The 25,897-nt window shown below is 45.2% G+C and overlaps 2 protein-coding genes across 7 annotated transcripts in view; one reads left to right on the forward strand and one right to left on the reverse strand.

Annotated features, from left to right (window-relative positions):
* EIF4ENIF1 (eukaryotic translation initiation factor 4E nuclear import factor 1) overlaps positions 1–11,113 on the forward strand; it is a 31,807-nt gene extending 20,694 nt beyond the window's left edge. For 4 of the 6 annotated variants that reach the window (XM_075898034.2, XM_075898036.2, XM_075898033.2 and 1 more), the window contains 8 exons: positions 442–619; positions 934–1,013; positions 1,660–1,799; positions 3,230–3,314; positions 4,126–4,258; positions 7,241–7,600; positions 8,120–8,251; positions 9,293–11,113. In XM_075898034.2, the coding sequence (XP_075754149.1) occupies positions 442–619; positions 934–1,013; positions 1,660–1,799; positions 3,230–3,314; positions 4,126–4,258; positions 7,241–7,600; positions 8,120–8,251; positions 9,293–9,534 (1,350 nt within the window). In that variant the 3' untranslated portion in view covers positions 9,535–11,113. The remainder of the gene's footprint in view (positions 1–441; positions 620–933; positions 1,014–1,659; positions 1,800–3,229; positions 3,315–4,125; positions 4,259–7,240; positions 7,601–8,119; positions 8,252–9,292) is intronic. The other 2 variants (XM_075898035.2, XM_075898038.2) reach the window with 2 other exon arrangements.
* A 5,372-nt stretch (positions 11,114–16,485) lies between these two features.
* Positions 16,486–25,607, reverse strand: DRG1 (developmentally regulated GTP binding protein 1). Its single transcript, XM_075898042.2, has 9 exons — positions 25,449–25,607; positions 25,196–25,319; positions 21,631–21,806; positions 20,234–20,303; positions 18,666–18,835; positions 18,096–18,226; positions 17,727–17,894; positions 17,309–17,431; positions 16,486–16,861 (listed from the first exon to the last, which is right to left on the reverse strand). Exons 1-9 carry the CDS (start codon positions 25,488–25,490, stop codon positions 16,762–16,764), a joined length of 1,104 nt encoding a protein of 367 aa, XP_075754157.1. The 5' UTR covers positions 25,491–25,607; the 3' UTR covers positions 16,486–16,761.
* Between the last annotated feature and the right edge of the window lie 290 nt (positions 25,608–25,897).

Here is a 25,897-nt window from a genome sequence, read left to right on the forward strand (position 1 = left end):
CATTTCAATCATAATCTCCAAAATGAGATTTTTTTTTTTTTTACTCATGCATTGTGGATTTCAGTGGGGTTATTCAACAGTCATTTATTTCTACCAGATAAAAATTGAAAGTGTATAGGAGAAATGAAATAACTAAATCACTAACAAGATGGAGAACTAGCTGGTCAGAAATAGTGACAGACAACTGTCAGAGTATTGCAATAAAACTTCACCCTCCCTATACAATAGAACTCTCATATGAAGGGGAAAACAGTAAAAATAGTGATCCTTTCTCTTAAAGGGAAAGACTAGGTAGGACATCAAACTAAGTTTGTACACTAAGCCTCAGTCAAGCTGTGTAGTATGTGTAGTCACTTGCACATGTACTACTATCTGCTGATTGTATGAAAACTATGTAATATAGTTAATATTTGACAGCTATTTGTTACTCTTTCTTCCAAGGAGCTTCTTTGTTCATCCAGTGCCAGATCATCAACAAATATTCTTGGTGGCTTGATAGGTGGTTTGGAACCTGCATCACCTTTGAGCCAAAGAGCTCTTTCCCCTCCAGTGTCACAGGTGTTCCCAACTCGGGCTGCTTCTGCAGACTACCTCCATCATCGGATCCCCTCACCAATTGGTAAGCAATACTGTTTCTAGCATGCAGAACTACTTAAAGGGAAGAGGAGACAGATTTTTTTTTTTTTAACTTGATACTGTAGACCAGAGTGCTGTGAACAAGAAAATCTCTTCTCTGGCACTGGAAGGCACTTAGTATTGCAAAGCGATAGGATAGCTTGATTCCTTGCTTGCACAGATCTGTAAAAGCTAGGGTGGTATTGAAGCACTTCAAAAGGGTTGCCACCTTTTGAATCAAGGAAAGTAACTGGGAGGGACTGAAGTCAATGAAGGATAAATGCCTGTTCTAAACTTGTAGATGTTGTCATTTTGTAGGCTTTGAACGAAATGCTCAGCAACTGATCAATGATCCGTTTCAGGGGATGCTGAAGTCAATGAGCCCAGTTGCTGCACAGGTTAGATTCAGTGGTTTCTGAATATTAAACATTTAAGCCATTTTTTACCAATTTCTTTCATGACCAGGGAATGTAAGGGGCTGGACTGGTAGGATGCTAATCTTTCTCATTTGATACATGAAGATGCTACTTCAGTTGATTGAAATGAATAGCATTCTTCATCAAAACTAATTAACACATCAGTCTTACACTCTCCTGGGGGAGATGTGCTTCAGCCTTGCATCCTCAGGATACATGTTGCCATCACTTCCAGTCCTAGAACATGGTTGCTGTGCCAAGTGGGATCATTCTAAAATGGCTTTAGGACAGTGGTTTTCAAACTTTTTGGCTCACAGCCCACCCCTCTCAGCACAGACTTTTCCACAGACCACCTGCCAGCCCCCATGATGACAAAATGGGTGCAGGAGAGTGTATTAAGGGGAGGGCCTGCCTGGGAGGTAGGGTACAGGAGGGGGCTGAGGGTGGGCAAAAGGGAGGCTGGTGGGGGTGAAGGGTCTGAGCATGGGGAGGTGGGGCACTTACTGGCTGTGCCTCCTGTCACTCCCAGGCAAATCTCCCATGTATTTCCCTTCATGGAATAGTGCAAGATCTGGGATTTTTAAAAAAGGGTTTGTCAGATTCTAATGCTGTTTCCTTTTGACTTCAGATGCATCCCCTGGAGATGCAGCAAGCTGCCTTAGAGGAATTAGCTCTACCACATGACTTAGCCATCCAGGCTGCGAACTTCTACCAAACAGGTTTTGTCAGGTCACAAATGGACAAAAGCAGAGATGGCTTCAGGAACAGGTCAGGTTCTAGAAAGTTGCATGGACTATTAAGTGTTTTCCAGTCAAGCATTTCACCTCCTCATTGATAAGGAAGAGGACACAGGAGTCCATAGTTCATTAACATTTTCAAGAACTCAGGCATTTTGTGCTTGGGTTCCAAAGCACTTTTTCTTGCCTTATTGAAGATGAGGTACAGGATATTAATGTGTTCTTAGAAAATAGAGAACGGTCTTACTAAACATATGAGAAATCTGAGCTTATTCTATTTTTACATGTAGAATGCTTTTGTTCTTGTAGCTGTACCAAGTATAAGTATAGCCACAGGCCAAAATAAATAGTTGGTCTTAAAACTAGCTTCCTAACCAATAAAGTTCAGACAACAGCATGAAACCTCTATCAATGCAGATAACTGGCCATCCACTTCGGAGATGAGTTAAGAAGTTATATAGTAACGGTGTCACAGCAGTGTTAGCCTTAAAGGCTAGTTGTCTAGCATCTTGATTGGCTTTCATGGACCCAAGTGTATTGTTAAATACTCTTTGTTAAGCAAAAGTTCTCAAGATGAGAGCTTTCCTCTAATTAGCACTTGTAGAATAAAACCTAAAAATCCACCTGAAGATCCATGAAACTTTAGGTTATACTCTAGCTAATAACTGATTATCTTACATTAAACACCAAAACTACTTGATAGAAAATTGTGGTGGAAGGAGGAGTGTAGATTCAAAAGTAAAAATTGTGACCAGACAAATCAGCTCCACAGGTTTTTCTTTCTTGAACAGCACAATAACTAGTTAATTCACTGTGAAACCGGATACTATGATTGGTATTTAAATTGCAGTGTGGTCTCTAAAGGGTAAACTTTGGAAATACTGCATCAAAATAAAAGGAGTGATTGCCTAGGTATATCCTAAACCAAGGCTACTCAACATGTGGCCTACTGGCCACATGTGGCCTGCAGTGTGGTTTGGGTCCAAATGGGGCTCAACATGGGGCCTGTGGGTGGGATCTTTTGAACATGGCCTTCACTAGGAACATACTCACCATTGGAGCCAATATAACGGTCTTCTGTTGATATGCATTTTAGCAGTTAAATTCTTCTCATTCAGAGTGCTGTCATATGGGTGGAAACAGGGTAAATATTGCTTTTTTTAAAATTCATATCAGCAGAACTGACTTAAATGAAGTCTGTTGTATAGTCTTGCCTCAATCTTTGTATTCATGCCCGTAAGTGTCAAAGAAGCTATTTGCATATATATTTGCATGTGTATATACAACCACACTTAAGTTGTGGCCTTTGGCATGTGCTGTGAGTATCATTGTGGCTCCCAGCGCTTCCAAGGTTGAGTAGCCCTGTCCTAAACTGTACCTTTTTTCACTTCAAAAGTGAAATGCAGGATTACCAAGACACTAATGCTGCCTTAGTCTCTTAACATTCATGTCTGTGTATAGGCAGCGTCGAATGACTAGGTCTCCTGTACCAGGCCACAGAAGGAATGCATCTTCTCCAACACCTACTGTATCCATCACTAGCATGGTAAGTACTTACATCAATGCTAATGTACTGTTTCCTTAATACGAAGAGAGGGTTAACTTTAAAGCTGCATAGTAATTTCCATTCTTGAAGCCTGTAGTTGTAAACAATTTAAGGTAGTGGTTATTAATGCAGCTTGAATACTGTGGTTCTCATGTCAGAATAGCCATGTACAGAATGGTCACTTAGACATGAGGTTAAAGTGGAACTAATTTGGATTACGCCTTAAACTTCGAAAAATGTCCCCTGCCTCTTCCATTAACATGAAAACCTAATTAAGGATCAACAAATGTTGAGTAACTTTTGAAAGGGAAGTTTGTTTTTGAGAATCTAAGGGCCTGTCTACTTTGGTTGATTTGAAGTAAACCATCATAGGATCCTGCCACCAAATGGAGTTATTAGGAACAAATACTATGTTAAGTTGTTAATTTAATCTCAGTTGCCTTGCAAGTGCTGGCAAATCCTTAGGTGAGCATAGGTTCTAGTAATCTTTGGGCTCTTTTATGAAGTAAACTCATGCACTTCTGCAAACCCTAGGTAAAATGAGATTTGTAAGGAAGCAGGAAATAAGCCAGGAATAGTGGAGATGAACAAAAAATCTTGGTATTGAGTTTCCTTCATGTCTAATAGTTGAAACATGTATTTGAATGTAATATACTAATAATTACTAGAGATCACCTGCTTCTAAGATGCAGTATGATCTTGTGCAGGGTTGCAAAAATACCGATATAGTTGCAAACTTCATATAATGCTTAATACCTTATGCTAACTGTTCTTGGTATTCTTGACTCACTATCAGTTATTCTTTTCACAGCTCTCTCCTTCCTTCACACCTACCTCAGTGATTCGTAAGATGTATGAAAGCAAAGAAAAAAATAAAGAGGAGCCTGTGTCTGGGAAAACGAAAGGCAGTGATGGTAAAAATGAAGGTCGAGGGACAAATGAAGGTACTATAATGGCTTTGTTCGTGAAGAAAAAATCACCAACCCACAGCTTTGATTCTAGCTTTATGGATTCCTACTCCTTAGTACTACGTTAGAGGGACAGATTTGAATGTAAGACATTCCTAATCTCCATGACAGTCTTATTAAGATGTATTTCAAAAACTTCCTATAACACTTACTAGGAAGGTAGCTTCTTCCAGAGCAAAATTCTGCTGCTACTGTGAGCTTGGAATTCACTTTTCCTTTAGATCAGGTTGTCTTAGACACCATTGTGTAACTGTATCCAAAAGCAACAGAATAGCTACTCAAGATCACTTGAAAATCTAAATGTGGCAGGTGTCTTAGGCATGTAAACTGGGTTCTTTAGCCTCTACAACACTACAATTAGAGAAGGGTAGGTTGGTCCAATAGGAATGTCTATTTTACCATGTTAGATGTTAACAGCACTCCCTTTATTTGAGGAGAATTCTTGGTGTGAGTACAAACTCAAATTCTTGATTGCTCTTAAGTGGCTGCTTCCCCAGTTGAGACTTTCAGCAGATTATCACCTTTTCTTGGAAAGATGGCCAGAAGTTAAAATAGCAATTGGTTAGCTTAAAAAATAGCCTGACAGAGTAAACAAACTGAGAAACCTATTTTGTGAAGATTCTGCAACTATCTGACCAGTCACAAAAATAGTAGCTTTTCTCTACTGAGTCACTTCCAAACTAAATATAGCATGGCAAAAGATAGCACTCACTTCCACAGTGATATACAGTAGCAGATTGTTTTCAGACCCCTTGTAAGATGTGTATGGTTGTAGAACCAGCTTCAAATGCAGCAGAAGATTGAGGGGTGAAAATTAATGGCAGCAAGAGCCAAATAGAATTTCTAGTGAAACAGGGTCAGGCTGGAGAATTACATGGGAGAGGAGTCAAGTATCAGAGGGGTAGCCGTGTTAGTCTGAATCTGCAAAAGCGACGAGGAGTCCTGTGGCACCTTATAGACTAACTGAAGTGTAGGAGCATAAGCTTTCGTGGGCAAAGACCCACTTCCCACTTTGACATGCATCTGACGAAGTGGGTCTTTGCCCATGAAAGCTTATGCTCCTACACTTCAGTTAGTCTATAGGGGAGAGGAGGAAAGTGTTAGGCCTAAATTAAATATCCTTTTTCCCCAGAGTAAACTAAAGGCTAATTCAGATCCAGCAGGACTTGCCAGAATCCATTAGGGCAATCAAACCAACTAAAACACTTAGAACCAATTAGGCTTCCATAGTCAAATGAGTCTGTCTAATCAGAACACCTAGGGCTAATGAACTAGTTGAGATGCTTAAAGAGCTGAGGAGAGTGCTATGGGGAGTCTAGGAAGTGCAAGCAGATATAAGGAAGGTGCTGGGGAGGACTATGGTGAAGTAGCCCAGGGGATCATAGCTGCCACACAGCTGCTATTGGACATGTTAGTTGCCTTTAATTGTGGGGTCCTTGTACTGGAACTCAGTGTAGAGGGCAGACCTGTATTTCCTCCAATACCAACTCCCCAGTTCAGCACCAGAGAAGGACTAATCCTTGGTAGAAGGGTCTTTCTGCCCCATCACGTGGAGCCAGACTACATAGTTCAATCTCTCCTTCCTCCCTCCCAGTCCCTTCCCCATGCTGGACAGTAATAAGTGGCTCAACAAATGGCAAGCTGGTTCCCTAGAGTGTCTAAAGTAAGGGCAGTTGTGAACCTCTAAGGCAAGCAGTCTGCTTGAAAGCACAGTACTCGGGTTAAGGAGCTTTGTCACACTAGGTAAACATTTACACATCACACTTTAGAATGTGACTAGATGTAAATAGCCTTACCATACCTCTTTCTTAAATGGTTAGCCCATAGACTGATTAAATAACCTTACTACAGAATTATGATCAAGTCCAAAGTGATCCTTGAATCACTACCTTAAAACTGACATGAGAGGTTGCTGCATTGAAGGAGTAGACTGCTCTGTGGGAGGTCTGGAAAGCAAAATGTTCACTCCACCTTTGAACAAGTGAACATAGCATCTCAATTGACATGGCCTTTAGTTACCAGGATGTTCAGGACTAACCTATGTAACCACTTCTCTTTCCGCTGCTATATGGAATTTGGATTAGATAATAAGCTTGTCTTGCCTCTGCCTAATGTTTTTCCTCTTTGGGGTGGGGAGGGGACACTGATAATCCTGCGCATTCTTTTATCTCCCAAGTCCGGAAATGCACTTCAGACCTCCCTGATTTGGCACCCAGTGAGGGGATTTGCCAGACCGGGGACCTCCTTGGCCACTGGCTGCCGATCTGCTGCCATTCCTGCTGGGTTAATCACCCATGTGCTAGCCCTCCTAGGTGGGGAACATCCATGATCTGTTGGACCAGAGTCCAGAATTAGGGAAGTGCAACCTGTATTCAGTGTGGTTGTGGGTGCCTTCAGCCTCTAAAAGGCTAAGGATTTGGTGCTAGAAAGTAAGAAGTGCCTCTTAATTTGCACATGACTTTAATTCTAGTAGTTGTAAGACTAGATGTCTATCCTCAAGAATACAAATTTACAGACAAGCCAGCTGTCAGTCTATCAAATCTAACTATTTTTAAATTGTAACTAGTCAACTGGATTTCCAAGCATGCTCCTCTAGCAGTAAAGGAGCTAAAAGGTCACAGTTGTAGGTTCATAGCTCTGAAACCTGGGTTTGAGGAATATCACTGTACTAAGCTAGATTTTTTTTTTAGCCAAGATTCTGTTATACTTTATCAAAGTTTCAACTTTTTTTAATAACAGTGGATTCTTTAACTCACAAATACAGACTTTCCTTTCATTGCTCAAACAGTGGTGGAAAAATCTGAGGGAAGTGCTCAGACATCTGACTAATAAGAATTTTGTACATATTCCAGACTAAGTCCTGCAAGTACCATACCTAGCTTTAAAAGACACTTCTGCCTGTCATACATTGTACAACTAGAAATCAGGTTTAATGGTCATATTTCTATTTGACTACAGATAACTTACTATCAGCTAGCTTGGTGAAAAATGCAGATCAAGATACTTCTCCTACTATAGGTACCAGACGATCTGCATTGCAACGCTCTGCATGTTCTACACCGCTTTCTCAACCAAACCGTTGCACCAAAGAACAAGACTACAGGCCTAAATCGACTGGTAGAAAGACTCCAACTGGTAGAAAGACTCCTACAACAGCCTCCCCTGTACCAGGGGCTCCTTTCTTCCGTCCTGTTAACCAGGTACCCCTTGTTTCCCATGTACCAGTTGTACGACCTGGTCATGAACTGCATCCAGGACTGGTCCAGAGGATGCTGGCAAAGACAGTACACCCACAAAATCTTCCTCTGCTACAAGCAGGTAATCCTCTTATTTGTATCATAACTACTAGGTGATATTTCAAAACACTATATATAGCCTCATAAGAAGCACTAAGACATGTGATGGTTGCCACAACTAGGTTATTTTCCCTATTACAGATTCCTTTCAGAAGACTGACAATCTCTCAAATCAGCAGTTGCTAAACAAGTGTGCCTTACAAATAAAGATCCTTGTTTATATTTCTAACTCTTCAATACAGGGATGGGCAACTTTTGGGGTGGGGAGGGGTCCATTGACTCACCAAAAGTCATGGTGGCCTCACAAGTGACACAGCCCCCTCATTGGCATGTCCTCTGAGGAGAGATACTACCCCCCACACACACACAAGTCTGGTGGGGAGGCTAGTAGATTGTGCTTCAGTCAGTGTGGGCTCCCTAATGCTGGGGTAGAGCCCAACGCACCAGTCCAGGCAAGCTGGAGGCCACGTCTGGACTCTGGGCCTTAAGTTCTGTGCTCCTCCTTTAATGACTCTTCCCCCAACTTTGTCTAATCAAATAGGTATGATTCCTCCAGGGATGGACTTGTCTCATTTACAGGGAATACCTACTCCCATCTTTGGCCAGCCTTTTTATCCATTACCAGCAGCAACACCCCTGCAGCTGGCAATGATGCAACAATTACCACGATCAGGTAGGTTAAATAGAAGCCAGTATAATTATGGCCTTCAAGAACAGACTAACCTGTACCATGAGTACTCCTTTACTGGTCCCAGGCTTGCTGATGGGGAGGGCAGGGGGAGCAAAGGGGATAATTGCCCCAGGGACCAGCTGTGATTGTCAGAACCTTAGGCCCTTTAAATCACTGCCAGAGTGCTGGGCCACAGGCTCTAGGCAGCACCAAGGGGAAGGCAGTGATGATATTCCAAGCAAGGGCTGGCTGCCTTTGTGCTCCCAGAATGGGCAGGGCCAGTGGGGGGAGGGGAGGTGCATGAATGTGCACAGCACTTGGCCAGGGCCCACAGAGGCTGTTGGCTTCCCTGACTAGTCCCATTTTCAACTAATGAACATGGCAAGTGCCTTCATTTAGCTATGCTATAGTGACCACTTTCAAAACGAGGAAACTCCTCCATGAGACCTAGGCTTCAGGGGAGAATGTAGATAGCTTTGAATGAACCTTCCTTTCTGCTGAATTGAAGCATGATTATTCACCTTCTATCATGGGGTGACTTTTGCCTTTGCCGTCTGCTGATGGGAGTGGGTTTTATGCCTCCTGTGGCACAGTCCACGCTTCAGCCTCCTGATTGAGCGGTCTCATTACCTTTTTCCTTTATCGGGGAGGGGGCCCTCTGGTAACCCACAACTGTTAATCTTTCAATCATCATGATCAGGGCTCACCAAAACGTAGCAAGCCCCGCTCGCCAGCCACGCTGTCTAGGGATTGGCACATGTGCAGATCACTGGAACCTGGCTCTTCCAGGTTACAATCTACTCGCCACAGGCGAGCCATGATCATGAGTGGCTTAATCTTAGTCTTTTAGAAGAGGTGGATATGGTTCCCTGTAGTCAATGTACAACAGCATTTATTGACTCAGTGTGGTTAGTCTAGAAACACTGAACCCCATAGTAGTGCACATTTGCTTCATCCATTTTCCATATTGGTTATGCATTTAGAACTCCTCTTAGGACAAAAAAAGGGGTTTCCTGGCTTTAACACTCTTCCTGTCTCTAATAGTTCTCCACTCTCAGGCCTCTGGAGCACAAGGACCTGCTGTTGGTCTGCAAACCACCCCTCAGAACATGTCTTCTCTGACTGGACTGCCTCATGTACCCTCACAGCTTGACCATCGTGCCAGCCAGAGAAGTGGTTCGCCTATTGGCCTTGCAAAATGGTTTGGCTCAGATGTTTTGCAACAGCCCCTTCCTTCCATGCCATCCAAAGTCATCAGTGTAGATGAACTGGAGTATCGGCAGTGAGCAGTAACCTCTAGGAGGATGGGTAGCTGTTTCTTTAGACTGGAAAAAGAGTCCTGATAGTATACATTGTGCTTCACCTGTTTGTTTTGAGGCTTTTATTTTTAGCACTCTGTGTAGAACTTCTTCTTTTCAAGAGACTAAAGCACATTGCACCTGTCCTGTTCTCAATGTCTGGGTCAAGACTAAAGGATCCTTATGGCTTGAACCATGAAGCCTGAAGACATTTGGATGCAATACAAAACCAATTAAATCCTGGAAATGTCTATTTTTTGTTTTTTGTAAAATATGTGAATGAAGTGTTGATATCCTTTTGTGTAGAGGGAGTAGCTAAGGATTCCTCCTGCAGAAAACTAAATGTATAGATCCTTGTGTACAGACTTGTGTATAAACAATCTTTTGTATATATCTAGGATAGCTTTTTTGAACCTATACAGCTGTATATAAGATTAGCTGATAAGTTGAGCTTTTGTTGTGCCTATGAATCTTTCCATTGTACATGTGGGATTTTTTTGTTTGATTAAAGTTGCAATTACCAAGTGTGTGAGTGAACAAGATAAAGCTGATTTTTTTTCCTCTTGCTATTTCTTTCACCTTTGTCCCTCAGAGCATATTTCTCCTTGTTTTATGTAATGTGCAGATTCAGTGTAGCTAAAGTTTGAAGTCAAAGCCCACAACTTGCTCCTGGTACATCTGATTCCTTGTCTTTGATTGGGGGGGGTGGAGGAATGGAGGAGGAAGTCAGGAATAGTTTAATTTCTTGAAAATGCTTCAAAAGTGAGACTTGTAGCACTAATCAAATGTTGGCTTCAGCTGGCAGTCAGACTCTACATGTAACTCTATTTTCAGTCACGGTAGATGCATCCTGTGCAGGTTATCATAGTGCTCACAGAGTTAGCTCTGGTCTTTGTTTAGCTGCACTATTGTTTTAGTTTACACTTTTGAATCTTTCAGAGTCAGTCAATTGACCCTTTAAATTCTGACCCTTCCGAGAACCCTCAATTTTTATATTAACCATAGCCCCTAAAACCAGTTACTGACGTTATCTCCAGTTGCATTTTTGAAGGGGATTTTTCCCAATCTAGTATGCATTTGTTGACAGTTACTGTGAAATTTGGCTTTGGATTTTTCTTTAGTTCTGAGGGGTGAGGATGTTCTGTGAGCCTATTTATGTATTTAAGTCTTTTTTTTAAGACTGCTTTATTTTCCTAACAGCTAGTGTGTACTGTCATGCACTTTCTCACTTGAAGTCTAGTACCATAGATATACTTTTTAAAAAAGGTGAATTCCGTATTTGCACCAGGATTTGTTCTTCCCTAATCTCATTGAATGAAAGCTAGCAACAGAATCATTCACTGTACTATACACAATTACCAGCAAGCTATAGTATTTCAGATCAGACTTCTTGTGTAGAAATAGCAGCTGGGCACCTACTGTGGATCAATTGGGATCACCGGTATTTAATCTCACACTGGTTGTTAATGTTTTGACGTTTGTATATTATGTAACATCACAGTTCATCTTTGTAGAAATTTTCATAATTGACCCTTCCCATTTTGTAAATAAAGTCACTTCTATCAGCTGTCTGTCTCAACTGCTCTTAAAGATCTTTCCTTTGAATATGACAGTCGGTCTGATCTGTTGCTGTGACTTGCTGCAGCTTACCCTACTATTCCTTAGACACTTAAGCAAAAGTGGTTTTTAAAACAGTAATTCTGTAGGCATGAATGGTCATACTGGGTGTGACCAAAGGGCCATCTAAACAAGTATCCTGTCTTCCAATGGTATCCAATACCAGGGCCCCAGAGGAATGATGAACAGGCAATTAAGTAATCCAATCCATTGCCAGCTTCTGTCAGAGGTTGGGGAACACCATCCCCACCCATCCTGGCTAATAGCCACTTATCCATAACTTTAGCTTTTTTGTCTTGGACTTCACAACATCCTTGGACAAGGCATTTCACAGGTTGACTATGCACTATGTGAAGTATCTTTCCCATAAAGCTGATACTTCATTTTGTTCAGTGTGTAAATAGCATAAAACACTAAAACTGGAAGGGAGCTCAAGAGGTCATGGAGTCCTGCTCTCACAGCAGGACCCTAAACCATCTAGATCAGGGCTACTCAATACATAGGTTGCATGTGGCCCACAGTACATCTGTTTGCAGCCTGGGAGGCAATTTGGGTTTATGCAGGGCTCAACGAGCTGCCCATAGGTGGGAGCCAAAACAAAAGTAGTCAATATAATGGTCTTCTGTTGTTCATTTCTAGTAGTTAAAATTCCTGAACTGTCATTGCTCATTAAAGTGCTGTCTTATGGGTAGAAATAGGGTGAATATTGCCTTTTATTAATATCTGCAGAACTGACAGTTGTGTAGTCTTTCCTTTAATCTTTGTATTCATGCCTGTCTGTGAAAGAAGCTAGTTGCATGTGTATGCAACAACACTTAAGTTGCAGCCCTCAGCATGTGCTGTGATTATCATTGTGGCCCAAAAGTGTCTTAAGTTGAGTAGCCCTTGTCTAGACTATCACTGTCTGTCTAACCTGCTCTTAAATATCTCCAGAGATGGCGATTTCACAACATCTGTAGGCAACTTATTCCAGTGTTTAACATCCTTGACAGTGAAGAAGTTTTTTCCTAATGTCCAACCTAAACCTCTCTTGCTGCAGTTTAAGCCTATTTCTGCTTGTCCTAGCCTCAGAGGCCAAGGAGAACAATCTTTCTCCCTTCTCGTGACGCTTTTAGATACCTGAAAACCACTATCATGTCCCCTCTGTCTTCTCTTTTCTAAACTAAAGCCCAATTCTTTCAGTCTTCCCTCATAGGTCACATTCTCTAGATCTTTAATCATTCTCATTGCTCTCCTCAACCTTCTCCAATTTTTCCATATTTCTTGAAATGTGGGTACCCAGAAGTGGACACAATTGAGGCCTAATCAGCACAGAGTAGCATGAAAGAATGACTTGTGTCTTGCTTACAACACTCCTGTTATGATTCTGGGATGCATTGAGGGTTTTTTGGGTTTTTTTGCAGTGGCATCAGACTGACTCACATTTACCTTGTGGTCCACTATAACCCCTAGATTCCTTTCTTCAATACTTCCTAGACAGTCACTTCCCATTCTGTGTATGTGAAACCAATTGTTCCTAAGTGGAGCACTTTGCATTGGTCCTCAAACTTCATCCTGTTTACCTCAGACCATTCTCTAGTTTGTCCAGATCATTTTGAATTGACCCTCTCCTCCAAAGCACTTGCCACCCCTCCCAGCTTGGTATCATCTGCCAACATAAGCATACTCTCTATGCCAATATTTAAATTGTTGATGAAGATACTGAACAGAACTAGTTCCAAAACAGACCTCTGCTGAACCCTACCCCAGGGCTCTGAGAGACATCTCCAGGAGGTTGACAAACTGGAAACATTGACAGGCACAACACATACAACATACAATCAGTGGACCACTGGGGCTCCTCATAAATTTTTATGCATGTAAAGGGTTCGGGAGCCCAAAAAGTTTGAGAACTGCTGGCCTAGCTTATTGATAAGATCATGCAAGACCATATCCAATGCCTTACCTAAAGCTTAGGTATACCACGTTCTCAACTTCTCCCTTCTCCCCACAACTGGTTATCCGATCAAAGAAAGCTATCAGATTGGTTTGAAATAATTTGTTTACAAATCCATGCTGGATGTTACCTATCACCTTATCTTCCAGGTATTTGCAGAGGAATTTTTTAATTACTTGCTCCATTATGTTTCCTGGAACAGAAGTTAAACTGACTGGGGTCTCATTTCCTGGGTTATTTCCCTTTTATATCTGGGCACTATATTTGCCCTTTTCCAGTCTCTGGAATCTCTCATCTTCCATGATATTTCAAAGATGATAGAGGAGGTATCTGAGCCTTTAGTTATCAGCTTGAGTATTCTAGAATGCATTTCATCAGGCCCTGGCGACTTGCAGACATCTAACTTTTCTACGTCATTTTTAACTTTGTCTTCTAAAACTACCCTATTCTCACTAGCATTCACTGTTAGGCATTCCTACATCAGACTTCTTGGTGAAGACCAAAACAAAGAAGTCATTAAGCATCTCTACCATTTCCAAGTTTCCTGTTACTGTTTCTCACTCAGCAAGGGGCCTACCCTGTCCTTGGTCTTCCTCTGACTTCTAATATTTATAGAATGTCATCTTGTTTCCTTTTGTCTGTAGCTAGTTTGAGCTCATTTGTCTTTGCCTTTCTAATCTTGCCCCTGAAGACCAGTATTGTTTGCTTATATTCATCCTTTATAATTTATCCTACTTTCCACTTTTCATTACTTTTTTGGATTTTTAGATCACCTGGTTAAGCCACGGTGGTCTTTTGCCATACTTTCTATCCTACACAGTGGAATAGCTTGCTTTCAGGCCCTTAATATTCCTTTGGAAAACTGCCAACTCTCTTCAGTTGTTCTCCCCCCCCCCCCCATGGGAAGCAAGACTAGTTCTCTGAGCTTACCAAAATCTGCCTTTCTGAAAACCATTGTCTCTATTTTGCTGTTCTCCCTTCTACCATTCCTTAGAATCATGAACTCTATGATTTCATGATCACTTTTACCCAAGATGCTTTCTACTTTCAAATTCTCAATCAATTCCTATTTGTTAAAATCAAATCTAGAACAGCTTCCCCCACAGTAGCTTTTTCAACCTTCTTAAATAAAAAGTTGTCTTCAATGCAGTTCAAGAGCTTATTGGATAGTGTGTGCCGTGCTGTTAGTTTGGATAGTTGAAGTCCATCACCACCAAATCTTATGCTTTGGACGATTTTATTAGTTGTTTAAAAAAAGCCTCATCTACCTCTTTATTCACTTTCTCCACATCGGTTACTCTATAGACGTCTATCATTCTCTCCCCTTAGTTATCTCCTTTCTCAAGCTGAAAAGCCCGTCTTATTAATCTCTCATGGTAGCCATTCCATACCCTTAATTTGTTACCCTTTTTCTAAACTTCTTCCACTTCTAAGATCTTATTTTAGATGAAGTGACATCTGTGCACAGTATTCAGGATGTGGGTACACTATGGATTTATATAGCAGCAATAAGAGATTGTCTTACTACAGCACTAACTGTAAATCAGAACCCCAGCTTGTAAGATGTAATGCAGTAACTAACTTCTTCCTGTCATTTGACTGCCTGGTGGTCATCCTGTACATAAGAATAGCCATACTAAGTCAGACCAAAGGTCCAGCTAGCCCCATATCCTGCCTTCTGACAGTGGCCAATACCAGATGCCCCAGAGAGAATGAGCAGAAACAGATAATCAAGTGATACCTCTCCTATCATTCATTCCTAGCCCCTGATAAAAAGGCTAACTGGGGACGCCATTCCGACTAATAAGTACTGATGGACCTCACCTCCATGAATTTAACAGGGTTCCAAAAAAACCCACTAGATAAAGGCCTGGTCTTCACAACCTCCTCTGGCAAGCAGTTCCACAGGTTGGCTCACTGCTGTGTAAAGAAAAACTTCCTTTTGTTTTTAAGCCTATTAACTTAATTTGGTGAACTCTAGTTCTTATGGGAACAAGTAAATAACTTTTCCTTTCTCTATATCAGTCATGATTGTACAGTAATTCCTCATTTAACACTATCAATATGTTTTAGAAAATGATCATGTTAAGTTATACAGGATCAATTTCAAGCAGTGGTGTCTGTTGGACAGGGACACAAGGTTGGGGGTCCAAAGGGACTGGGTTACAGCAGGGAGGGGAGGTGTTTGGCTCTGGGGAAGGGAATGGGATGAGAGGGGAGGATTGGGTTGGGAGTATGCCCCTAACATGGGTCTGCAGGGACCCACACTGCATCTGGTGAGGGGGGAATCACCAGGGAATGGTGCGGCGAGGAGCAAACCCTCCACCGCTTTGCAGGGAGGTGGGGGAAGCCCCACACAGCTGCCAGCAATGGGCCAGCTGGGGAAATCGTGTTATTCTGGGGACAGTCATGTAATTCAAAAAATATTCCCTAAAAAAAAAATCATGCTATCAAAAAAGTGTTAAGCAGGCACATGTTAAATGAGGAATTACTGTGTAGATTTCTATTATGCTCCCTTAGTCTCCTACACTGAGGAGTCCCAGTCTTTTTATTCTCTCTTCATAGGGGACCTGTTCCAAACCCCCAATTATTTTTGTTGCTCTTTCATGAACCTTTTCCAATGCCAAGCTCTCAAATGGAGGCTTATTTAGCAAGAAAGCTTACTTAAAAATGGGAGTAGTTATGCTATAAAAGTTTTATTAAAAAATGCACTTAAATAGGTTTTTTTTTTAATTTTTTTTTTGTTGTTGTGGTAGATTTAATACAGTGCTTCAGTAAGGTATACAGAATTTTCCCTACCTATCTTCTGTCATTTAGTTACATTCAGGAGGACTACACATTGCTACTATCACTTCTGCACTATTCGTGCTTTAGATCTTAATGTTAAAATTGGTAATGGGTCAAATTGCAGAATTTAGTTGAAAGGAGAAACAAGAGAAGCCTTGTATCACATAATCCAAAGTTACCCATTTAACCCCATCCTCTCAAAAACTAAAGACAAAGCTCATCCTGTTAAATGCTGCTCAGGTAGCAAGTGATCACTGAAGAATACCTAGAAAAGTAAACTCAAACTGACAAAAGAAACTGAAGTGTAGGTTTGTCCCTGCCACATGGCATAATATTTAATGAGCGAGTATGAGGTAGCATCCCTCAATCTCCTGTTATCACTGAGCTGCAGCATTAAGCTCCAGGCAACACTAAGGAATTAGTTATTAACCAGAGCTGCACAGCCTCAAGCCTTAAATATTTAAACATTTGTTCTGAAAACTAGTAGAACCAGGTCTTCCTACTCTGAAAGGAGGGCTTATATTTAACTCAGCACTGCAATGAAAAAGAATTATTTTCTCTTATTTCCTTCTTCCTGCTGAAAAGCATACACACTGTAGTGAACCACTGCAAAACTTTATTTTTCATCTTTTACCCTTGTGAAACATGCAAGCACCCAATACTTTCACCTCATGTCCCCATAAAAGAGAAACTTTCCAGAGTTTTGTCAGGCTTATGATACTATCTTACAGTAATGAAACATGCCTCCATCATAAGAAAGCAAGCAACTATCAAAGTAATTTTCTCAATAAAGGACTCATCTTCAGCACTCACAGCTAAGGAAAGAAAATCACATTGACAAACATCAGCCATCAAGCAAGTCAGCAAGAACAATTTTATTTCTTCACAATCTGAATGACATCTTCATCCTCAAGCGTGTGATCTTTGCCAACTTTTTGCGGATTGTGTTTAACAGATGATCCCCAGACCAGCGCGCTAAAGGAAAAATTAATAAAAACAGCTTACAAGACATGCAAGTACAATATAGCACCCTGCTTACAGCAACAAGCAGATGGTATTCTGTATGTACAAAAGGTAGCTTTATAAACACATAGCTTTCTGTCCCCACCACACACAAGTACCTGCTCAAGCAATCTGTCTCAACTACAAAATAGAAGTACACAAGAAAAGCAGAAAGCAAATTAATTCACAGCTACTATTAAGTAATGAAAAATAGTCATTTGTACAGACAGAAGATTGGAACAGAACTGTTTTGTATCCAGGCTGGAACTTCAACTCCTACAATTCCTCCAAGTTAGAAATATACCGGGGAAAATAACAACTTGGGCCACAATATACACCATTGGAAAGAGGATGCAGGGGAATTTAAGGTGTTATTGAGTTTCTAGTATATAGTAATAACCTTCTGCAGAAAATACTTACTATTTAAATTCTTTAATGAGATTTTTGTGAATTTTCATACAAAAATCCTCCACTGTGGTCCTGGAGTCAGGAAGCACCACAGGAGAAGTGTAGTCTGGTAACTGTCCTTTAGGTTTGGTGTAGCTGCAATACAGAATGACCAATCAACCAACAACAAACCCCAGCACCTCCTTCTCCACCCCCAATATTCTTTTAACACAGCAGTATCTCCACAACAGAGTCTTGTTTCCACAACATCCTAAGTCACATCTTGAAAAATTGTGACTGGTGGGAGACCTCTGATATTAAGTTATTCTTTCACCCTCCTACCAGGCAGTAAGGCAACTCAACTCCCAGCTGGGGAAACAGCTTCCAAGAGGCTATTTAGGTATAAAACTTTACCTAACTACACAGAACATCATTAGTCACTAGGACTCACATTCGCACCAGCCTCAGGTAGTCCCAGATTCTTTCCAATAGGTCATCAAAATTCCACCGGTGGTGAGCAGAGATTGGTACACAGTGTGGCACCTTGTAAATGATATCCAGTTCTTCAATGGAAATCTGGTCAATTTTATTCAGCACATAGATACATGGAATATAAACTCTGCAAAGAGAAGGACACGAGATATGGGGATGTCAGCAACATCCAAAATTACTCCATTCTACTGTCCTTGTGAGGAAAAAACATCCAAGAGTGAGTAAGAAACAAGGAATGGGGAAAAACTGCAGCAGTAAGCTGGCTTGTATTGGAATCAGACTCTGTAGAATTGGGGTGGAAGGGAGTGTTTATAAATGAAGACAGTACCTGTTTCCTTCAACAACATCAATTAGGTCATCAGCAGTGGCATCGCTACGCAGTGTGACATCAGCATTGTGAATTTTATATTCTGCTAAGATACTCTTCACTGTTTCCGCATCTAGTTCACTCTGCGGACACTGTACACATAGATAACGTTAGAGATTGGAGGAGTTAGTATCACTGAACGTAATAACTGACTAAATATAATCACCTAACTGCACACAGTCAAGAAATAATTAATATACTGCAAATTGCTGGAACTGATATTTTTGGCATAGATGGCTTGGGGACAGTGGAGAGAAATCTCAATTCATAGTATTGCCTTACTGATCCCATTTGTCCCATTAAGGGCTCTAGTAAGATGTTTTCAGAGGCTGGACTTCACTTAGTTACTGCAAGTATTGCCTCCAGAAGGTCACTGCTGCAAGCATGAGTATCCCAGATGGAGAAGGAACTCTTTCCTAAGCACTGAACCAGTGTAACCAGTTTCTCCATTTATGGAGACAGCATCCTTCTAGAATTAAGCAGCCCTCTGAATCCCCCATCATAACAGCCTGTTGTAATTTTCATACTTACTGTGGCTGTGAGGTTGATGCCGCCTTTATCTTTCTTCTTATAACCAATATTTGGGGGCTTGCTATTCAGCCGTATTCCAAAGCCCTCCAGTTCATTCTCAATTATCTTTTTGTGTCCCAGTGGTTTTAGTACATCCAGAACAATCAGAATGAGGTTACAAGTTCGAGCAACTGAGGATCAGAAAACAAAGTTCCTCCAGTGGGTTAATTCCCAGACCTTTTTTAAAAAGTACAATACTTCTAGAAAAACAAAAATATCCATCAAAACTGGTGACAAGATGCGATACCATCAGTTGGTTGAATCCTATTTAAGTTGGTAGCAACTGCAATTTAGTTACCACTTAAAGTTCGTTCGGAGGCCTAAAAGAGCAAAATTTCTAGTCTTAGTCTATATCATGATGTTTTCATTATATAAAAGTTTCTGGAGGTAGGTGACAGGGGAGGGATCACATGAGGATTCCCTGTTGTGTTCCCTCCCTCTGGGGCATCTGGCATTGGCCACTGCGGGCAGACAGGACACTGGGCTGGATGGGCCTTTGGTCTGACCCAGTCTGGCCATTCTTATGTAAAAGCCATTAAAGGTAAAAAGGCCAGTTAGCTCATCTAGCTTGAACTTAAACCTTCCTACCTAATATCCTGGATAGCAAACAGAGGTCAATGACTGAATGGCTTCAGAACTAATCTTTTCACCTCAATACGGCAGTTGGAGAAGCAATGTGGGCGGCAGTTAATTCCAGTATCCCACTTTAACACAATGATTTTTTCTTCACTGCCATTAGCCTGGCATGTGGAGAGAGCAGTAAGTTACTGCATGGCTGAATTTAAGAGGCACGTGTCTTCTGATGAAGACAGTGAGACCCATGAGAACCAATGAGCAGAGCTCAACAAATAATGTAATCTCCTTGCCACGGGCGAGTAGATTGCAACCCGGAAGAGCCGGGTTCGGGCGATCTGCATATGCGCAGAACGATTTGCGCATGCACAGATCGCTGGACAGCACGGCTGGTGAGCGGGGCTCGCCACAGTTCAGCGAGCCCTGCCAATGAGGAGTAAGTCATGTCACGTTTTTTAAAACATCACTAGATTTTCTTGGTCAATAACCTATTGGGTTTTGTGCTGCCAGATTAAGTTTAGTAAAATAATATCACCTAATGCAGATGTTAGACTCTAACCTAAAGAATCAAATCGATGAAATAGTCCTGATGTCTACATTTCAACACCTCAAAAAAGGCATAGGAAATAAGTGAGAGAGAAATTTAAAGTTTTGTTTAATGTGAAATTGGGCCTGAATCTGAAACATAGTGCTTCAGGGCAGATACAAAACATCTCAGTATTAGGGTCTGCCCAATCTTCAGGCAATCTAGCCATTCAAGTGGAACACAACCACTTCCCCCCTTTGTCTATGGATTAAATAACTCACTTCACTATAAAAGAAACGAATACTTTCAAGGCATTAGAAATACAGGATTTCCCAAGCCCAGAAAGCAAACTCAAACTGGTGCTTCTCCAGCAGAAATGATAATGGCTATATTGGTGACAGACTGCTTCTTCCAGCCCTATGCCACTCACCTGCAATGACCTGCCGACCTCTGCCTTTCCCATCTTTAGCTCCCTCAATAATTCCCGGGAGATCAAGAAGCTGTGTGTTTAGAGAAGAAGGAAATCCATTATGTATGCCTCCCTTGCCACAAAGGAACAAGACCTCATCCCACTTCTAAAGTTAATTGAATCTATTGGGGATCTCAATAGAAGATGACAGAAAAAAATTGTCTCAGAATTTGTTCATGTAGGTACTAAATCATTGCAAAAAACAATGAGGAGTCCTGTGGCATCTTTAAGACTAAGGGATTTATTTGGGCATAACCTTTTGTGGGCAAATACATACTAACATGGCTATCCCTCTGATACTTACTCACTAATCATGTCACCCCATAGCCTTCTTTTGAGTTCTTTGAGTCTAACACTATTCAATGTTTTTTAATTCTTTATTCATTCTCATAGCTCTTCTCTAAACCCTCAATTAATCAACATCTTTGCTAAATTGTAGCCTAAGTATGTTAGATATTGTGCAAACAAATAGTTCTGTAACTGCATGAATTCTTAGCAGTTGCATGACTATTCAAGAGTCCCCAGGAGCAGGCCCAGCAGCAAAGCCAGTGCACTCCTGACCCCACTCCCAGGGAGCTCCCTGCCACAGAGGCAGCAGTACAGGGTAGAAGAGACAGCAATGCAGGATGGCAAGCAGAATCAGTACGCAAACAAAGACAGTTTCAAAACCAGCTCCCCTTGTGGATCAGCTGCCTGCTGCCCTACATTGCTGCCTCTGATACAGTAGAGAGCTGGCTTGAAAGCTGGTTCCTCACATGTATTGGCTCCAGTCTATCCCCATCCCCACACTCTGTATCAGAAGAAACAAGAAGGGGGGAATGCATGTAATCAACAAGATTAACCGATAAGCCTAGGCTTTCCAGTTAATTGTATAGCTGGCTACACATTCACATCCCTACTATGGGCAACAGAGCTGAATGCAAAATTACAGAAGCAGTTGCACCAGTGCCAATCACAGAGGTAAAAAAACCTCTCTATACCCCTACTTGACATTTCCCATTTATCCATCTGACAATCATATTAGCCCTTTTGGATACAGCATCCCAACTGAAGCTCCTATTCAGCTGATTATCCACAACATCCAAAATTTAATTCCAATTTTGTATTGATGAAATGAAGTATGGAGAGTTGTATTAAATGAATTGTGGAAAAACTCCCCAGCTGTAGAACTTTCCCACTGAAGCACCATGGGCAGTACTGACAAATGTTTAAAGTTAAAACTCAGTAAAAGATGTTTAGAAGTAGCTCCACAAAACATTCCCACATACTACTTTACCTCTAATTTAACAATAGTTTAGATAGTTCAGCTAGTGTCAAAGCCAACTTATACACACCTCGTTTTAGAAAAAGGGTCTCACCTGTATCTTTGCTCCTTTATATCGAATGACTCCTGGCACAGTAGTCAGTGTGGTGAACTCATATGCTGCAACTTCAGAATACACACCAGCAAGGTTACTCAGCAGAGTAGATTTTCCCACTGAGGGAAAACCCACAAACCCAATTCGAGCATCACCAGTCTTCGCAACATCAAAACCTACAACATAATAAAAATAAGTGTTAATAATAATAACTAGGGCACTGTGCCCCCTGCTCACTACATTCACCAACCCCCCATTTTCCACTGCAGCTGGATCATGACCTCTCCTCCTACTCATGCCGCAGCAGGAGGGAGGCTGCCACCAGTCCTTCCTGCAGCCAGATAGGGGCTGGACCGCGAGGCCTGTCCAAGGATCAGGCCCAGGAACATGGCCAGAGGGGGGTTGGGCCCCAAATGAGCAGGGTGCTGGCTGAGGGGGAAGGGTTAGGATCAGACTGGGTGCAGGGTGTCTGGCCAGAGGGGGGGGAGCAGGGGAGGATGCAGTAGCAGGCTGGGGGCAGGGTGTCTGGCCAGGTAGATGGGTCAGGAGCCAACACAAGGGCAGGAGAAAGCTGAGGGTAGGGTATCTAGTCAGGGAGGGGAAGGGACAGGAGCAGTCTGGGGCAGCAGTAGGGGGGAAGAGTGCATCAGGCACTGGGAATGCAGGGTCTGTGTACAAGGGGCTGTGGAGGCACTTGCTTCTTTTCATGCCACAGCCGCTCCCAGGCATTAGAGGCTTTCCCTGCTGCACAAATGGGGAAGTCACTGCCACTTCCCTCGGGCTGACACCCATCTGGTGCTCCAGCTTCATGGGCCCCCTCACAAGATTAGAGCACTAGTGCCTGCTTTCTGGGGAGGGAAGAACACCCCAAGGCTTAACCCCAACCTTCAGTGCATTCTCCTCCCCTTTCCTCCTGCAGGCAGCCAGCTGTGCTGAGGCTCTAATTTTGCACTGGAAGGGAAAGGGGGAGAATAACACTGGAGCACTAGGCAGATGAGGGAGGTGGCGGCTCAAGCTCCTGGCCCAAGGAAGATGGCAGCAGTGGTTTGCCTCGAGGCCCCGGACCCAAAAATATAAGTGGGGCCAGGGGTGGCTGCCACCTCTGCTGCTTCCTGACCCTCCTGCAGTGGAGCCAAGGGCCAGCAGGGAGCTCAAAGTGCACCCTAAGGAGCTGCCAGAGGGGGAACCGGGGCCGGGAGGAAGTAGGGGAGAGAGATGCAGAGTGACATGATGACAACCACTCTGTCATCCCCAGGAACATTTTTATACTTATTTCTGTCAATAGAGAAATTAACAAAAAGCAAATTCAAAGAATGTCTAGTTTTTGGAGAGGAGACCCATTCATATTATGGATGTAAGAGACTAGTCAATAATCAGATAAGCAGATATAGGATTATTAACCAGTGATGCAACTAGTTGCTTCCCTCACTCCCTTGATCTCTCTATCAGAGAGAGGCAGAAAGATGAGGGGGAAGGAACAGCAGCTGGTGGAAGCCAGCTTAAAAGCCAGTTCCCCTCAGCATGGTCTCTGCAGGAGGCAGGGGAGAGAGAGGCACAGCAGAAAACAGGACTGGCAGGCTATTCAGAAGAAGGTCAGAGTACTGATTCTGAGCAATGTATCTGAGGTGGGCTACACTTTCCCATTTAAAAATGAGGCAGTCCAGCAAGGTGCTTCATTAACTGCCACCACCCCAGTTTCTGCAAACGCAGCAATTTCCCTAACCCAGGGGTCACCAACCAGTAGATCAGGATCTATTGGTAGATCTTGGCGCGTATGGCGGTGATCTTACTGGTTTGGCCAAGAGACTACCAAGTGCAGCACTTCAGTTGCCCCTCTCCCCACTGCCATTCTGCTCCTGCCCTCCCCCTTAGAGCTGCCCCCAAGAGCCTCCTGCTGGCTGTGCAGGGAAGCAGAAGAGGGGAGAACTGATGCCAGGATGTCATCTTCCCTCCACATTTGTACCCAGTATCCACAGATGAGCAAGGCAGGGCCTTGAAGAAGGGGTGGGGTAGGAGGTAGGACAAATTTGGCTATTTCGAGTTTCCTTGTCCTCTAATCTGAACTCCAGTCATCTGAAGAAGTGGGCTGTGCCCATGAAAGCTCATGATTCCATCTACACATTTTGTTAGTCTATAAAGTGCTACCAGACCATTTGCTGACTTAGATACAAAAAGTGATCTTGTGCTTACAAAGGCTGCCACTGCCCTAACCCCTCCCTGAATAAAAGTGTCAGAGGAGTGCAGCTGAGTTAGTCTGTAACTGGACAAAAACTTACAAAACAAGGAACAGCCCCGCAGCACCTCAGAGACTCACGAAACAGCTGGTGTCAGGAGCTTTGGTGGGGCAGCCTCCTTCTCCTGCCGAAAGCACTCCACCCCGGCGCTTGGGGAGTCGCTGCGGTGCTGCAGGACTCCTCCCGTGTGTGTGAGCGTCTCCCTCCACGAAGGGCCACGGACAAGTGCTTCAGGGTGGGTTGCAGACCCGGACACACTCGCTCGTCGCCGCCAGTGTGAGGCCGCCCCCGGCCAGCGAGGCCACATGCCCCGCCCCTCCCCCCAGGGCCGTGCCACGGCAAGCGCGTGTAGTCACAACACGGCCCTCTGAAGCCAGCCCATGGCACGTGCCAGCTGGCAACGGAACAGCGAAGCCACCGGGACGCAGCGGGGAGGGGAAGGGGGGGCCAGTCGGAACCGGGCGCGGCGGGGGGGGGAGGGGGGAGCGATCCGGGACCGGGCGCGGCGGGGAGGGGAAGGGGGGCGATCCGGGACCGGGCGCGGCGGGGGGAGGGGAGGGGGGAGCGATCCGGGACCGGGCGCGGCGGGGAGGGGAAGGGGGGCGATCCGGGACCGGGCGCGGCGGGGGGAGGGGAGGGGGGAGCGATCCGGGACCGGGCGCGGCGGGGGGGGGAGGGGGGAGCGATCCGGGACCGGGCGCGGCGGGGGGGGGAGGGGGGAGCGATCCGGGACCGGGCGCGGCGGGGGGGGGAGCGATCCGGGACCGGGCGCGGCGGGGGGGGGAGGGGGGAGCGATCCGGGACCGGGCGCGGCGGGGGGGGGAGGGGGGAGCGATCCGGGACCGGGCGCGGCGGGGGGGGGGGAGGGGGGAGCGATCCGGGACCGGGCGCGGCGGGGGGGGGAGGGGGGAGCGATCCGGGACCGGGCGCGGCGGGGGGGGGAGGGGGGAGCGATCCGGGACCGGGCGCGGCGGGGGGGGGGGAGGGGGGAGCGATCCGGGACCGGGCGCGGCGGGGGGGGGGAGGGGGGAGCGATCCGGGACCGGGCGCGGCGGGGGGGGGAGGGGGGAGCGATCCGGGACCGGGCGCGGCGGGGGGGGAGGGGGGAGCGATCCGGGACCGGGCGCGGCGGGGGGGGGAGGGGGGAGCGATCCGGGACCGGGCGCGGCGGGGGGGGGAGGGGGGAGCGATCCGGGACCGGGCGCGGCGGGGGGGGGAGGGGGGAGCGATCCGGGACCGGGCGCGGCGGGGGGGGGGGGAGCGATCCGGGACCGGGCGCGGCGGGGGGGGGGGGAGCGATCCGGGACCGGGCGCGGCGGGGGGGGACCCACCTTCTCCGGGGCCGCCGCCGCCGCCGCCTTTGGGGGTGATGAGCTCCCGCCGCAGCTTGGCCAGCCGCGCCTTCAGCAGCCCCAGGTGGTGCGCCGTGGCCTTGTTCTTCTGCGTGCGGGCCATCTGCGGAGCAGCACAGCGCAGCGCTCGCTACTGCCCGCCGCGGAGGCGGCCCCTGCTGCCCCCGCGCCCCCGCCCGCAGGACCCCGCGCGGCCTCGCCCAGCCCGTCGGGGGGGGGGGGAGCGGGTTACCTCAGCCTCGATCTCCGCGATCTTGGCCAACGTCCCGCTCATGTTGGCGATGCTCCCTCGCACGCGCGACCAGGCCGCAGCGACCCCGGCGTTCCTCCGCGGGCCCCGCACTGCGCAGGCGCCCGGCGAAACCGCGCGAGAGGAGGCAAGCCTCGCGGGGCTTTCCCCGCGGCACAGAAGGCGGCTACGTCAGTGCCCAAGCCACGCCCCCCCTGCGAGCCCCGCCCGCGCAGGAAACTGCGCCCTCAGCCCGCCCCCTCCCGCCCGAGGAGGACGCGTCCCAATGTCACGGGGCTAGCCGGCACCCTAGCGCCCCCTAGGACTCAGCGCCGCCTGGCGGGGCAGCCGGGCCCGCAGCGCTGCCTGCACCGTGGGGGCCACGCCCCATCGCAGCCCTGCAGGGAGCTGCCCCGCGGCTGCTGTGCTTGGCCCGGCCGCAGCCTCCGCCT

Source organism: Pelodiscus sinensis, chromosome Z, assembly GCF_052426305.1.
Source record: "Pelodiscus sinensis isolate ZL-2025 chromosome Z, ASM5242630v1, whole genome shotgun sequence".
NCBI lineage: Eukaryota > Metazoa > Chordata > Testudines > Trionychidae > Pelodiscus > Pelodiscus sinensis.